This window comes from Chrysemys picta, chromosome 8 (genome assembly GCF_011386835.1).
Source record: "Chrysemys picta bellii isolate R12L10 chromosome 8, ASM1138683v2, whole genome shotgun sequence".
Classification (NCBI taxonomy): Eukaryota; Metazoa; Chordata; order Testudines; family Emydidae; genus Chrysemys; species Chrysemys picta.
In genome coordinates, this window is record NC_088798.1 from 103,372,427 (window position 1) to 103,386,929 (window position 14,503).

The window sequence follows — 14,503 nt, forward strand, 5'->3', positions numbered from 1 at the left end:
TAGGCAGCTGTCGGCTTTGGAGCGCTGACTTCTACAACTGCACAGCCAGATCTTCTTTAGAATCCGCTTTTCTAGATATTTTGCTGCTAGAGAGGGGACTTACCCATAATCTGTATGCGGCTAGTAATGAAACAAGGCTCCTGACTGCATGAATGAAAGCAGTATAGAAACACTGAGCTGCTGTCTCACTGGTTTCAAGATTAAACACTGAGTTTTGTTTTTCTGCGTTTCTTCTTTGTGCAGAATAGAACGTGGAGCTGTGCTCCGAGGCTGACTGACTGAAGGGGGAGCTTTCTAAGCAGTGTAGGCAGGTGTGGGATCTAGTCTTAAAAGTGACTTAAAAAAAAAAAAGTCATAGTGGGGTCCAGTGTTTTGTGGTCTCCATTATTTCTTTATCAAATGTGATGGATATATGTATAAAAAGGACACTCTAATTGCTGGTCCAGATTGAAACTGTGTTTGTCTAACTTCATGCCTCATTGCCAGTAATAAAGATATCCTTGGTGAACTTATCAAACCTCCCCCTCCCTCTCCCATTGACAGTTGGGAACTTGTTAAACAGTTCTGTTGATGGATGGGGCAGAATAGAATCCACAATTCTGCTAGTTTTACATGTGATGACTCTGCAAGGCTAAAAGGAGTGTAAAGCTTTTTAATTTCACAAAAGGCCAGAGATGGGGCCATGAATTTATACAGAGCAGATCCATTAAGGGTGGTGCAGGTTTTTTCCACAGTTACTTTTCAAGTAAATAAGGAATTACAGTTTTCAGTCTTTAAAGTTCCTGCCCTTTCTGTTAAGAAAATAGAAGTGGCAAAGCCTGATAATCTTTTTTTTTTTTTTTTTTTTGTGGTGGGGGGGAGAACCTGATAAATCGCACTATACTAGGTTCTTCTCTTTATAAGTAGGGTAACAGGTGTGAGTGTGTATAGAGCAGAACTTTTTCCAGATGTAATTGATTTGAGGGGGCTATGTAATACTCAAGCCTATTTGGTATCCAGAGTAAGACTCTCCATAAAAAGCTTTGTCTTTATTCCTCGACACAAGACTAAATAAGTTATTTGTTTCTCTTTGGCAGCCCCATTTGGGCATCATTGTTTACTGTGGAGGTAACTTCAGCTAGAAGGATGATTGTTATAGTTTTGAGGTTTGGAAAAGGACGGTAGAGTAGAAAGTGGCAATGAGATTCTGCAGAGCTCAATTTTCTCCTTATGTTAGCCAAAAAGGCTTCATTAACTCTCTTCCTCCCTGTCCCTATTCGTCCAGTCTTGAATCCTGATAATAGTTTTGAAGTCCTGGTTGATCAGACTGTGGTGAATAGTGGGAATCTCTTAAATGATGTGACTCCTGCTGTGAATCCACCCCGAGAGATTGAGGACCCAGATGACCAGAAACCAGAGGACTGGGATGAGAGACCCAAGATCCCAGACCCAGATGCTGTTAAACCAGAGGATTGGTGAGTAGCTTGGGTGGTGGAATTGGGGAAAGCTGTTGCTAGATAACCAAGTGCTGGTCTAAAACCGTTCTTAGCTGGTCATTTGTCCATTTTATTTTTATTTTTTATTTTGTAGTCCCCTGTACTCAAGTTAACTGGCTAATGTTGGCCAGTCTAACATTGGACATGCAGTCATGTGTGTCTTAAGCTATTTATCTGTTTAAACTATAGCTAAGCTTGGCAGAACTCAATGTTTATCTTTTATAATTTGGACGAATGATTTTTAAAAAAAAAATTATTTCAATTTTCACAATTTGTGGAAATTATGGGGGTCAGACAATTATTTAATGAGTAGACATTGAGATTCAAAAAGTTAATGCTTTAACTGTTAAAACACACATTATCAACATGTCAAAACATACATTAATTTATGGCTATTTACTTTAAGTTCTGAAGCAACATTTTTCTTTGTCTATTGCTATATTTTGATTGACGGGAATATTTTTTGTCAGTTTGTGTATATGGTAAAATTGATGTTTTATTTAGATAGTTACCTGTAAAAATTGAATTATTCCAAGCCTAACCGTAGCATCTGACTGGTGGTAGACTGCAGATTGATTCCGTGCCTTTGCACTTGAATGAGTGTCAGAATGAAGTTTAGCACTAATTAACGTTGGCAAGCCAGGTAACATTTACATGAAGTTCCTTGCTTAGCCATAGATGTGCTTCATTTGATGTCTGATCAAGCATGGGATCAAGTGCTAGAACACTTAAAGTAAAGACTATCTGGAGCTTATTTTGGCAAAAAAGCTCTTGTGATGGGGATCAAATGGCCAGTTTGAAATCTGACACCTTCAATCCAGATAGCCATTGAGAGACTGACAGTTATGAACATGAGTGACCATACTGGGTCAAAGGTCCATCTAGCCTAGAATCCTGTCTTCCGACAGTGGACAGTGCCAGATGCTTTAAATGCAATGAACATAACATGGCAGTTATTGAGAGATCCATCAACTGGCAGTTAGAGGTTCAGGGAAACCCAGAGCATGGGGTTGCATCCCTGACTATCTTGGCTGATAGCCATAAATGGACCTCTCCTCCATGAATTTACCTAGTTCCTTTTTGAACTCAGTTATGCTTTTGGCCTTCACAACATCCCCTGGCAACTAGTTCCATAGGTTTGCTGCATGTTGTGAAGAAGTACTTATGTTCTTGTCTTTAACCTGCTGCCTGTTAATTTCATTTGGTGACCCCTGGTTCTTGTGTTTGGGAAGGGATAAATAATACTTCCTTATTACTTTCTCCGCACCATTCATGATTTTATAGACTTCTATCATATCTCTTTTCTAAGCTGAACAGTCCTAGTTTTTTTACATCTCTCCTCATATGGAAGCTGTTCCATACCGATGATAGTTTTTGTTGCCCTTTTCTGTATTCAAGATGTGGGCGTACCATGGATTTATATAGTGGTATTATGATTTCTGTTTTATCTATCCCTTTCCTAGTAGTTCTTACCATTGTTAGCTTTTTTGACTGCCGCTGCACATTTGTTTTCTGAAAACATCCATGATGACTCCAAAAATCTTTCTTCAGTAGTAACAGCTAATTTAGACTCTATCATTTTGTGTGTATAGTTGAGATTGTTATCCACTTAATATTAAATTAAGTGTGCCATTTTGTTGGCCAGTCACCCTGTTTTGTACACCCTGTTGTAACTCTTTGCAGTTAGCTTTGAACTCTCTTAATAACTTTGTATCATCTGCAAACTTTGCCACCTCACTGTTACCCCCTTTTCCAGATCAATTATGGATATGTTGTCTTCTGTTCTTGATAGTCATAAAATGCTAAATCAACACAATTGAATTTTGATTAGTGTTCCCTTGTCAATTTGACTAATGACATATGGTAAATAATTAGAAGTTCAGGGGTAATAGAATTAGGTCCTGAGAGAAAACGCATTTTTACTGGGTACAGTACATCACATATTCGCTCATTAACATGCTTTCCCTGGGCTGCTTCTTTCTGAAGATACATGAAATGTTATCACTTCCCTCCATTGTGTTGGGAGGAATGTGCACTGAGACAGATAAAGGAATAGGAGCTTCATCTGACGAACGTGGTGGGGTAGCAAAAAAACTCCCACAGTTATTACCTAGCCTTTTCATATTCAAAACATAATTGCTCAATCAGTTGGTAGTCCTCTTCATATACTCATTGTCTTAGGAATCAGGCTAGATGAGGATCTGTAACTAGTGCAACAGTGTCTTAAGCCTTATGGGATTTTTTTGCCAAACCTTTTTGGCAGGAATATATAATAGTAACCTTGTATCTCTTTCCCAAGGGATGAGGATGCTCCTGCAAAGATTTCAGATGATGATGCTGTGAAGCCAGAAGGTTGGCTGGATGATGAACCAGAATATGTAGCTGATCCTGATGCAGAGAAACCAGAGGACTGGTATGCAGTCACTAGACTTCCATTTGTCTAGCTTGTATGAAAGCAGTAATTGCTGTGTGTCAGTTTATCAGATACTCATTTTGTGACCCAAAGGCACTGATTGGGTTTCAGGAGTATAATGCGGCACTTGAGCTACCATGGACCAGACATAAACTGTTAGGGGAAGGTGTTGCTGTGATGGACTTCCCTGGGGTGCATCCTGGAACAGGGGTACCGCTGAGCCCTCTGTCTCATCATCCTGGGCTCCCTTGCTCACTGTGATGCTGTGACAAGCTGCAGACTCCTCCAGATCCTGCTCTTACACAAACCTTCATAAGCAGGGACACCCCTAGCTGCAGTTACATGAATGCTTTTCCTAGCCACTAATGAGCTAACAATAGAGGCTCCAGCCAATCCCCAGAGCTGTACTATCTTGCTCTGGTCAAAAGCCTGACCAGTGTAAGTTTATTTCCCAGTCCACCCCCGCCATTAATGTGGAGAGGACAATGCACCAGCCCCTGCTCTTGAGCAGATTTCCCTTTTTGCACTTCAAACACACTGTTTTAGATAAAAATATAAAACAGATTTATTAACTACAGAAAGATTAGTAATAGCATACAGATCAAAGTTAGTTACCTAAAAAATGAACAAAATTGCAATCTAAATTCTCTACCCTAGACAGGATTTGAATCAAGTAGTATCTCACTCTGATAGTACAAGCAGTTTACAGATCTTTCATACATAGGCTGGGATTCATTCTTTCCTGCCTGGGACCACCTTCCCCAGTTCAGTCTTTGTTCCTAAGGTGTTTCCAGGTGTTGAGTTGTAGGGGGAGTGAGGCCCAGTGGTGATGTCACTGCCCCCTTTTATAGTGTCTTCCATGTGGAGGGAACTTTTGTTCGAACTTCCAAGCAAATCCCCCTGCAGTTTGTGGAAAAGTACAGGCACAAGATGGAGTCCAGAATCACATGATTTAGTCACATGCCCTTACATGCTTCGATGAGTCATAGCAGCCATTAATCATATACTGGCTGAAGCATCCACAGGAAAGCCCATCAAGTGAGGATAAGCTTTTCCCATGGCCCATTGTGTTCATAGATGGGTCACAGAGTAGCAGCCGTTTTAGTCTGTGTCCGCAAAAAGAACAGGAGTACTTGTGGCACCTTAGAGACTAACAAATTTATTAGAGCATAAGCTTTCGTGGGCTACTGCCCACTTCTTCGGGTGCATTGAAGAAGTGGGCAGTAGCCCACGAAAGCTTATGCTCTAATAAATTTGTTAGTCTCTAAGGTGCCACAAGTACTCCTGTTCTTTTTATAGATGGGTCAGTATCTTGAATAGTCCACTCCCAATGTGCTGGCTAGACTGAATGTAAACTAACTTGTGTGAGTTACCCAGGAGCAAGCACATTTGAAATACAGATGCAGAGTCAATATTCATAACTCCAGATACAAAAATGATAGATGCATACAAATAGGATAATCATATTCTGTAAACCATAACTTTTCCATTGACACCTCACGTGACATATTTTGTACAAGATACATGATGATTATATCACTATGGTGAATCCTTCTGTGGTCTCTTTGGGGCAGCATCATCTTTTGGTTCTGGCACAGTGGTATCCTGGTCCATGACTGAGGCTCTTAGGTGTGGTTTCCATCCATAGAACTCTTTACTTGTTTACTTTGGGGATGGGGATGATACTTTACAATGTAGAAGTGGTAAGGAGCGCCGCTCCCCCCTTTGTTCTAGGTCTTAAAAACAAAAAACAAAACAACAACAAAAAAACACTTCCCCCTAATGAGTTTGCTTTTCCAGGGATGAGGATATGGACGGAGAGTGGGAGGCACCTCAGATTGCAAATCCCAAATGTGAGTCAGCCCCTGGCTGTGGTACCTGGCAACGACCTATGATTGACAATCCCAACTACAAAGGCAAATGGAAGCCTCCTATGATTGATAACCCCAACTACCAGGTAGGTCTTATGCTTCTAGGTAACTTGCTGGCCAGAATCAGAACACTGCTCCCTCTTAGGGTATACCAGTTTACTAAGCAATACAGAAAGACAAGAGACTTCTCATAGTCTCTGTAAAGTGGTGGCATAACCAGGAATGCAAATCACATAACCTCAATCCTTGTGCACTCTAAGGGGACAGGTTCAACTTTTTATTCCCCTTAATAAACAAATAAATGTCACAACTTACCCACGAAAGCGAAAAAAATGAAGCTCAAAGCTGCTGCAGCAGGGGAGTGTTTAAATGGGGATGGAGTGGGGGAGAAGCTCTTCTAAATATTTTTCCCAGGAAGATTTGTAGTTGGTTTGTAAACCTCTTTACATAATAAAGATTTACTTAAACTAACTGACTATTCATTGTAATCAGGAATGCAACTTTTTTGTTACAGGTGTGGGGAAACACACTTTTTTTTTTCCCCCTCCCAAGTTTTCGGACCCAAATAGAAAAACAAACTTTGTGTGGTGCATGATGCTGAGTTTTCTTTGCCTTCTCCAGGGAATCTGGAAGCCCAGGAAGATTCCAAACCCAGATTTCTTTGAAGATCTAGAACCTTTCAAAATGACTCCCTTCACTGCTGTGGGCCTTGAACTATGGTCAATGACCTCTGACATCTTCTTTGACAACTTTATTATCTGTACAGACCGAGTTGTGGCAGAAGATTGGGCCAATGATGGTTGGGGTCTAAAAAAGGCAGCTGATGGCGCTGCTGAGGTGAGGAGCAAAAGTTTATTTTTGTATACTTCTAACAATAAAAAATGGTATCTGTTTCTTGTCTAGAAGAGCTTCAAGCTCCTCTAGCTTTCACTCTTACAAAAAACGATGCTGCTAGTCCTTGTTTAAAGAACTTTTTTTTTTTTTCTTCAAACATGATCTGATACAAGCTTTCAAATTGAAGGATATAATCTTCTCTACCAAAACCAGGCTACATAAGTATCTCTTATGGATTTTTCCTGTTCAAATGTAATGTATTTAAGTAACTTTTTTTAAAAAATAGTTTTTTTGGGGGGGCGTGGCGGCCTTCATCGAACACCGGACTTTTTTTTTTTTTTTTTTTTTCCCCCTGTCTTTTTACTATTGGGAGCATAACTTTTTAATCTTGGCCATGACAAATGGCCATCCTCATAGCCTACTGTTGCATGTTTATAATCTTTATTTTAGATTGTGCGAATATTGTTCCACATACTTTTCTGACTTCAGAAGACTAAAATCATTCATAGAAGACTAAGCTTGGGGCAGGGACCATCTGTTTGAACAGTGCCAAGCACAGTGTTGTTCTGGTTCATGATTCAGGGCTCCTAGGTGCTACAATAAAGCAAATAATTAGCTTTTGCAATACAGACTAATTCTGTATTTATTATGAGGCTGTCCCTAGTAAGTATGACTGGAGACAGTTACCAGTCCCCACGGGTAGCCATAAAACTTGCTGCGTACAGGAGTAAGAGAGCTAAATACACAAGCCTTCAGGATTCAATTTATCTTCTAGCCTGGTGTTGTGGGCCAGATGATGGCAGCTGCTGAAGAGCGTCCCTGGCTGTGGGTAGTGTACATCCTAACTGTGGCTCTACCCGTGTTCCTTGTTGTCCTCTTCTGCTGTTCTGGAAAGGTATGAATTTCCTTCTGAAATATCTAGAAATAGGTCAAAATGGGGGTTGTGCAAGAACCTGAAAATGGGCAGTTGTTTATTGTGGGACTCTTCTGACAAATTCTAGAAACAGCCAAGCGCTGCAGAGTACAAAAAGACTGATGCTCCTCAACCTGATGTGAATGAGGAGAAAGAGGAGGGAAAAGACAAGGCAGATGAAGAGGAGGAAGAGGAGGAGGAAGCGGAATCAAATGAAGACAAGCAGGGTAAGCATAATGGAGGCTTCTTGAAATGGGGTAGGAACCTGGAATTGACTTACTCTCTCATGTAGAAAATGAGGGCAGTAGTATTGGTAGACCTAGACTGAAGTCAGTGGAGAACTTAAGGTGAATCATGTCTCCATAGACAACAGAACATAAATTCATTTAATTCTTGATGTTTGATTGGTTAGAAGAGAAGCAAAAGAGTGATGCTGATGTTGGAAGTGCTAGTCAAGAGGAGGAGGAAGATGAGGAGGAAGAGGAAGAAGATGGAAAACCCACATCAGAGGTAAAAACAAAATTTTGGTGCTCTCTGAGTAGAAGTGGTGATCATGTAGGTGATCCACTAGTGATATTTAATGATTACATAGCTTAAAAAAGTGAGGCAACTTTTAAAACACATGATCCAACTCCACTGGCATGTGAAAAAAATATAGTTGAGCTTAGTCCATGGTGGTTTAAAAAATTCTGATGGATACTCTACAATTTGAGGCAATGCTAATATAAGAACTTGAGACTAAAGATATGAAAACAGAGGAAAGGGGATAACCCGTGTCCTGGTCTATACTAGTTCCCATAGTGAAATGCATTCTAATGGGCTATGATGCCTGAAACACTGGAGAAGCCATAAGAGGGGACACTTGCCTAGAGTCACTGCACTACTACAATGATGGGCAGGATATGAGAACATAGGTAAACTTGTAAAGCTCTTATACTTACATATATCAGTTTCCCAGACGGGAGGGGCATGCCCCCCACAAGAGCAGCACTATGAGGTTATTGGGGGAGCAAGGACCTGATGGGGCTGCGATAAAGGGGAGGGGGCTTTGTCTGACAGGTTAAGCAGTTAATTCTTTGTGTGGGTGACCTCACTGCAGGGGCCAGGCTCCCTGCCCCTCTCACTCATCCACTGCCACAGCTACCCAATTGACAGTTGCCCTCCTCTGCTGGGAAGGCCATGGGTACTCCGCAAGCGGAGAGCCAGAGGGTGCACCCAAGGAGTACTGACACAATCTGTACCTCTCCTAACCCTTCAGCCTGGGAACATCAACTTCTTCTGCCAGATAGAGCCTGCACAGGGGAACTGAAGGACCAGGTTCAGGAGGTGGGCTCTATTGGGCAGGGGGTCCCAATACTCATGGGGTGCAGTTTTCTGAGGTGTTCATGATTTGGCTAGTACAAAATCCAGTAATCTGTAGTAGTGGCACTGGGATGGACAAGATGATCCAATATTGGTCCTTAAATCTTATATAAACTTGCAATTTTGAACAGTACCAGAATCACTAGTGCAGTGGTTCTCAAACTTTTGTACTGGTGACTCCTTTCACATAGCAAGCCTCTGAATGCGACCCCCCGCCCCTTATAAATTAAAAACACTTTTTTATACATTAACACCATTTGTAAATGCTGGAGGCGAAGCGGGGTTTGGGGTGGAGGCTGGCAGCTTGCAACCCCCCATGTAATAACCTCGTGACCCCCTCAGGGGTCCCAACCCCCAGTTTGAGTACCCCTGGACTAGCGTGTGTATGTGGAATGAAATCCTCCAATTTATACAGAGCAGCAGCAAAGCACTACCATACCAATATGTTTCATTCCTGTTTTGGGAGAGACCTTTTCTAGAGGTGAAAGAATAGTTGAGCCTTCCTATACAGTGTGTTTGGGTGGCTTTTTCATATTGGCCTGACTGCTGCCATATAGTAGGTGTGGTGTATACTGAATCTATGGTAAGACTCCCACTGAAGTCAGTGGAAGTAGTGAACTTCATTGAACACTCTGGAAAATCTTGCCCTCAACCATCTTGCTGCTCTACTCAGGCAACCAGCAAGGATTCCTACTGCTGCAGTGGATTTTTTAAGTACCGTATATACTCGTTCATAAGCCAAATATTTTTGGTAAAAAGGTGACGCATCAAAGAGGGGGGTCGGCTTCTAAACGGGTCTACACCAAAATTTGATGATTTTAAACTCTATGGAATCATTGAATTGAATATCTAATACATTGTCGTTTTACCTGGCGTGTTCGCAGGCATGGAGCCCCTCAGTTCCCAATGGCCGCGGTTTGCTGTTCCCAGCCAATGGGAGCTGCGGGAAGTGGTGTGCCGACCTGCCAGCGGCTTACCCTAACGGGCCAGGAGCCAAAGTTTGCCAACCCCTGAAATATAGGGTCGGCTTATGAAAGGGTCATATAGTTTTTGCTTTTTTACCTAACCTTCTGGGGGGGGGGGGGGGGTCGGTTTATAACCGAACAGGCTAATGAACGAGTATATACGGTAGTTGTATTTAATATCTGACTAAAAGCTACATTGGTACCCAAATATCTCCTCTGTAGAGTAGTATAACTTATCCTTTAATATTGCAAAGAGGTGGGCTGGAATAATGGCAGCAGCCTGCAGAAATTAGAAGTCTGCTAGTAAGTAGTTGCCCTGTAGAGAGAACAAGAAATTGTGGTTGGCCCAATCACAGTAAAAGACAAGTGTCTGTTCGAGCATAAAACCAGTAAGCCAAGAAATGAGGACACACACTTTCTGCTGTAGTTGTAGGGAATTTGGAATGCGTGCATTCATGGTAGCAAAGCATTTTCCTCTTAGAATGCATCACAGTATAAGAACCAAATTTTAAAGTGAACTTTCATTGTGAAAACAAAAGAAGATCACAGTTCATCTAAACTTCAGAGTAAATACTGTGCATCAGCCCTGAAAAGTGGGTTAGCAGTTACAGGGGAAAAAACAAAGTGGAAGCTTTGCTAATTGTTGTTTTTGTGAAAAGTTCATTCTATTTCCAATGTAGTATTGCAGTAGTTTACAACTGTTAATTTGTAGATTAGCTTTAGAGTATTTCCTAACCTTAATAGCAAATTCAGAAGAAAAGACTAGACTTTTTTTTTAAACCACACTTTCACTTTCTTTCAATACTGCAGGAGGAAGAAAGCATGAATAGATTGAAAAAATCATAAGAACTTCATCTATGATTATATTTTCCCCCAACATGGTTCTGGGAGAGGACCTTGGATACCTTATGTTGAAACTCAGACAAACCTCAAGACTTCACCATCCGCAGGTTCCAGTCACACTACCCAATGTAACTGAGTGTCTAGCAGTAAAATATTTGCAATCATCTGTTTAAAAAGAACACCATTCCTGTAGCAAGATGCATTTAATGTAATGGGCTGTGGATTTTGGAATGTAACAAAACTAACCTTTTATTTTTGTTTTTAAATAGATTGGTAGAACTTTGCCAGTCTCTCAACCTTAGCTTAATTTAATGTATTAATCGATCAATGAAAAATAACAAATCTAGAAAAATACTAGTTGATGAAATGCAGTTTTTATAACTTTATTTTTTTTATAAACATGGAAATTCCTGGCAATGCCTGTATATCCCTTAAATTTGGTCATCATGTTAGCTGTCAGTGGCTACATTGACCTTTTTTTTTTTTTTTTTTTTTTTTTTTTTTTTTAAACCCTCTCAAATAAGGAAATTAGGGGTGGGAAGGAAGTTAAAGTCTATGTAAAGAAACTATATAACTAAGATGTATGAATATTCCCAAGAAAGCCCTCTCATGTACTTGTTGAGGGAGAAGCATAGGTAGGCAATGAAATAAGCGTGTTGCCCGTGGCAGTTGCCCAGTTAAGTGTTCACAATTGGCTTAAGATAGTGGGGGGTAGGTTTTACTATGGTACTTAGTCTTGCAAGACTCATGGAGGCCGGATGTCTGATTTCTTTAGTTCTTGAGCTCTTCACAATAGGGCAGTGGCTGTCTGGGTTTAAAAAAAAAAAAAAATTCTCTTCCTCTGGCCCTAGCTTTCTCTGCTACTGTGCAGCTTCTTCAGAGTGTAGGTTGGCCTCCATTGCTGAAAACTACTTTATGCTTGGCTCACTATCAAACTTTTATAGGTGGGTTGTTTTTTGGTGGGGCAAAAGGGTGTTTTTGTTTTTTAAGCTACACCTACTTCTTTCCAGGGTCCAAACACTGGATACGACAGTGTCCCTAATCTCCTTATTGTTGCCCTGTATGTAAACTCCTGCACAGAGACAGGGAGGTGGGAAAAGAATAGACAAGTGGACCTAAAGACTCATATCAGAAGCAAAGATGTCAGTATTTGTAGATGGGGAAGGAGCATGTGTAATAACCTACCTGGTATGTGTAACCATTTGAGTCTTTCATCTGCTTTTCATGTAACAGTTGCATTCTAAATTATATTGTGACTATAGGGGGTTCCAAATCCAGTTAAATAAATTTTTTTTTTAAAAGTCACGTCTAGTATATTATACTGTTGTTCTAAAGTTTTTTGTTTCTTTGTGGAATGCAAATGACCACCACCAGAGCATACCTCTAAGAGGGTAAACTCTGATGCTTTCATTAGTGTACCAAAATGTATTAGGGAGGGAAGGTTAATGTCTACATAGACTAGCTTTTTGCCCTTTGTTCAGAATAACTTTAAATGTCCTAAATTGCTCTCCTTGCACTGAATAGAAACACTCCCATGTTCCATTCGTATTTTTGTTTAGGGTAGAAGGTGAAGAACAATTCTAGAAAAAAACATTACCCCAGTTTTTTAAAACCATCTTACCAATATCTAACATTTAAAAACAGAAACTCTGGCTGCCTGTCCTTAACCAAGAGAGTTGTTGGTGTGTTGTGTTTTGTTTTTGTTTTTGTTTTTTTTTAATACCAGTGACCGTAAATGCATAGCAGGATTGCTTGACTGCTCTGTAGTGTGCAAATAGAACATGGTAAGTTTAAACTTCTGTTTAGAACTACTTACTTCTAGAAATCAGACATCTCTTCAAACAGTTTTTTTAAACACTGCTTCTTACCCTCTCCAAAATAGCTTCTGCCTTGCTGTTGGAAGCTGTCATGTTTTATAGGCACTGCTTTTAATTTAATTCTTCTTGGCTCTCAAGATAGCTTTTATAGAGGAGCGAACTATTCATGACTTAGTCCCTCCCAGATAAAAATAGGTGTAGATAAGTTTGCCAATTCATAGATGGCCTCTAGTGTTCAGCTACCATCTCGGGCACAATTTACAAACCTATTTTTTAATGCAATTCAGTTAATGCTGTTTTTATCTTCATGTACAAACTGCCTTAATTTCCAGTATCTTTCTCCTACACACACGCACTCTCTTCCAAAATACTACTAGAGGTGAAATTCTGAAATGCTTTTCAGACATCAGCTATTAAATGGTATTACATTAAAGCTGAATGTACAAGTCTTTCTGCTTCTACTGGACCTCTTTGAAAGGGTCTCCTGTTTGCATGTGATCACTTTCTTTGGTACCATAGTGTAAATTTTTTGAATAGTCACTACATTAAATGGTGAATCTCCACAATGGATAGAAAAACTTCAGTTTTTAAGATCTTTCTCATCATATCTAACTTTGCCTCCAGTGTTAAACTGCAAGCCTCTTTTGAATAGATAAAAGGATAAGATGCCAGTTTTGTTAAAAGGGTTGTCATTGTTAGCTTTCCAGGTAAAAGGAGAATATATTTATTAAGGCTAACAGTATTTTCTCAATACCTGAAGCTTCAGTTGCCTCCCACCTGTGACTTGAACAGTTAGTGACTCTTAAAAGTACTTGGAAAGAAGTATGCATTTTAGTAAGTGGAAGGCAGTTTGACTGCACATAAGTGCAGTGGTAAATGGACCTCTTGTAAAGGGTGGTCTTTGGTCTTTATATAGCAAAACCTGAATTATCTCACCTTTTTAATGAAGAAATGTTAGATAACTGGTTCTACAGAGCCAAAAGATTCTACCATAGATTCGAGTGTCAGACTGTTCACTTGGCATTTTTAATATCTGAAATAGTAAAGAGTATTTTGGAAATACTGAAAATAGTTGTCTTGGAATTGTGATCAGTGAAAGGAGGTAAAGGAAATATAGCAAACTTACTGATATTTTCTTAGTAAGACGTAAGTGGGATGTAAACTGGTCTTTCAGAGTGTTTTGGTTATCCAGTGAATTAACAGAACTTGAGAATGTGGATTTTAAAATGTATTTGACAGTGTCTAAGATTTGGATCTCTGGGATGGAGAGGGTATTCTTACAAATATTCATTACTGGTAAACAAGTTTTATCTCCTCTACATATGGCTCCACTCAACCTGTGGCAGCACACATGGTGCTAGTGACCAGTTTCTCTGCACCCCTCTGCCATCCCCATATGCACTTATCTCTAAATGCCAGTATTGCCTCCATAAATGGTTTCAAAAGCAAAATCCTCAAGTGTTGCTAAATGAGAACTGTGACTTCTCTCACAGAAAAGTCTTGTCTGTTTGTTTGAAAAAGGATAATTGTAGATGCAGTATGCATATATAAATATATTGGATAAGTTATAAATGTAAGTTTACTCTGATTAATAAAGAAACTTAAATCTATACAGCTTTCTTTGTCTAATTGGCTAAAAAATAGCTAAAGGCTTTCATCTCTGGGATTTCAGTATCAAGGTAAAGGGGAGCTGCAGCCTTGCTTAATGGCTACTCTAACAACTAAGCAAAGGGCCAGGTTCAGCAGGTTCTACAGAACACCTGGAGAAAGGGGTAGCTATTGGAGCTGAATCCCAGATGGGATTTATTATAGGCCCACAATCTGATTAGAAAAAATAGTAAATGTAGTGTCATAATGAAGCCAGTAGTTATGATGGGCCCAAAAGCCTTGGATTTGTTTAACCATTTTTAGCACTGGATCATGAAAGTAACTAGTCTTGTCTTTTTATGAATAAAACACATTTTATTTATACTCTAACTGCAGGGCATAGGCAGCCCATGATATCTGCCA

The 14,503-nt window shown here is 40.0% G+C and overlaps 1 protein-coding gene across 6 annotated transcripts in view; it reads left to right on the top strand.

Annotated features, from left to right (window-relative positions):
* Positions 1 to 14,103, top strand: part of CANX (calnexin) — a 64,440-nt gene extending 50,337 nt beyond the window's left edge. For all 6 annotated transcript variants that reach the window (XM_065556001.1, XM_005295844.5, XM_065556002.1 and 3 more), the window contains exons 8-15: positions 1,265 to 1,454; positions 3,775 to 3,888; positions 5,689 to 5,845; positions 6,381 to 6,596; positions 7,369 to 7,488; positions 7,595 to 7,733; positions 7,919 to 8,016; positions 10,644 to 14,103. In XM_065556001.1, the coding sequence (XP_065412073.1) occupies positions 1,265 to 1,454; positions 3,775 to 3,888; positions 5,689 to 5,845; positions 6,381 to 6,596; positions 7,369 to 7,488; positions 7,595 to 7,733; positions 7,919 to 8,016; positions 10,644 to 10,679 (1,070 nt within the window). In that variant the 3' untranslated portion in view covers positions 10,680 to 14,103. The remainder of the gene's footprint in view (positions 1 to 1,264; positions 1,455 to 3,774; positions 3,889 to 5,688; positions 5,846 to 6,380; positions 6,597 to 7,368; positions 7,489 to 7,594; positions 7,734 to 7,918; positions 8,017 to 10,643) is intronic.
* The last annotated feature ends 400 nt before the right edge of the window (positions 14,104 to 14,503 follow it).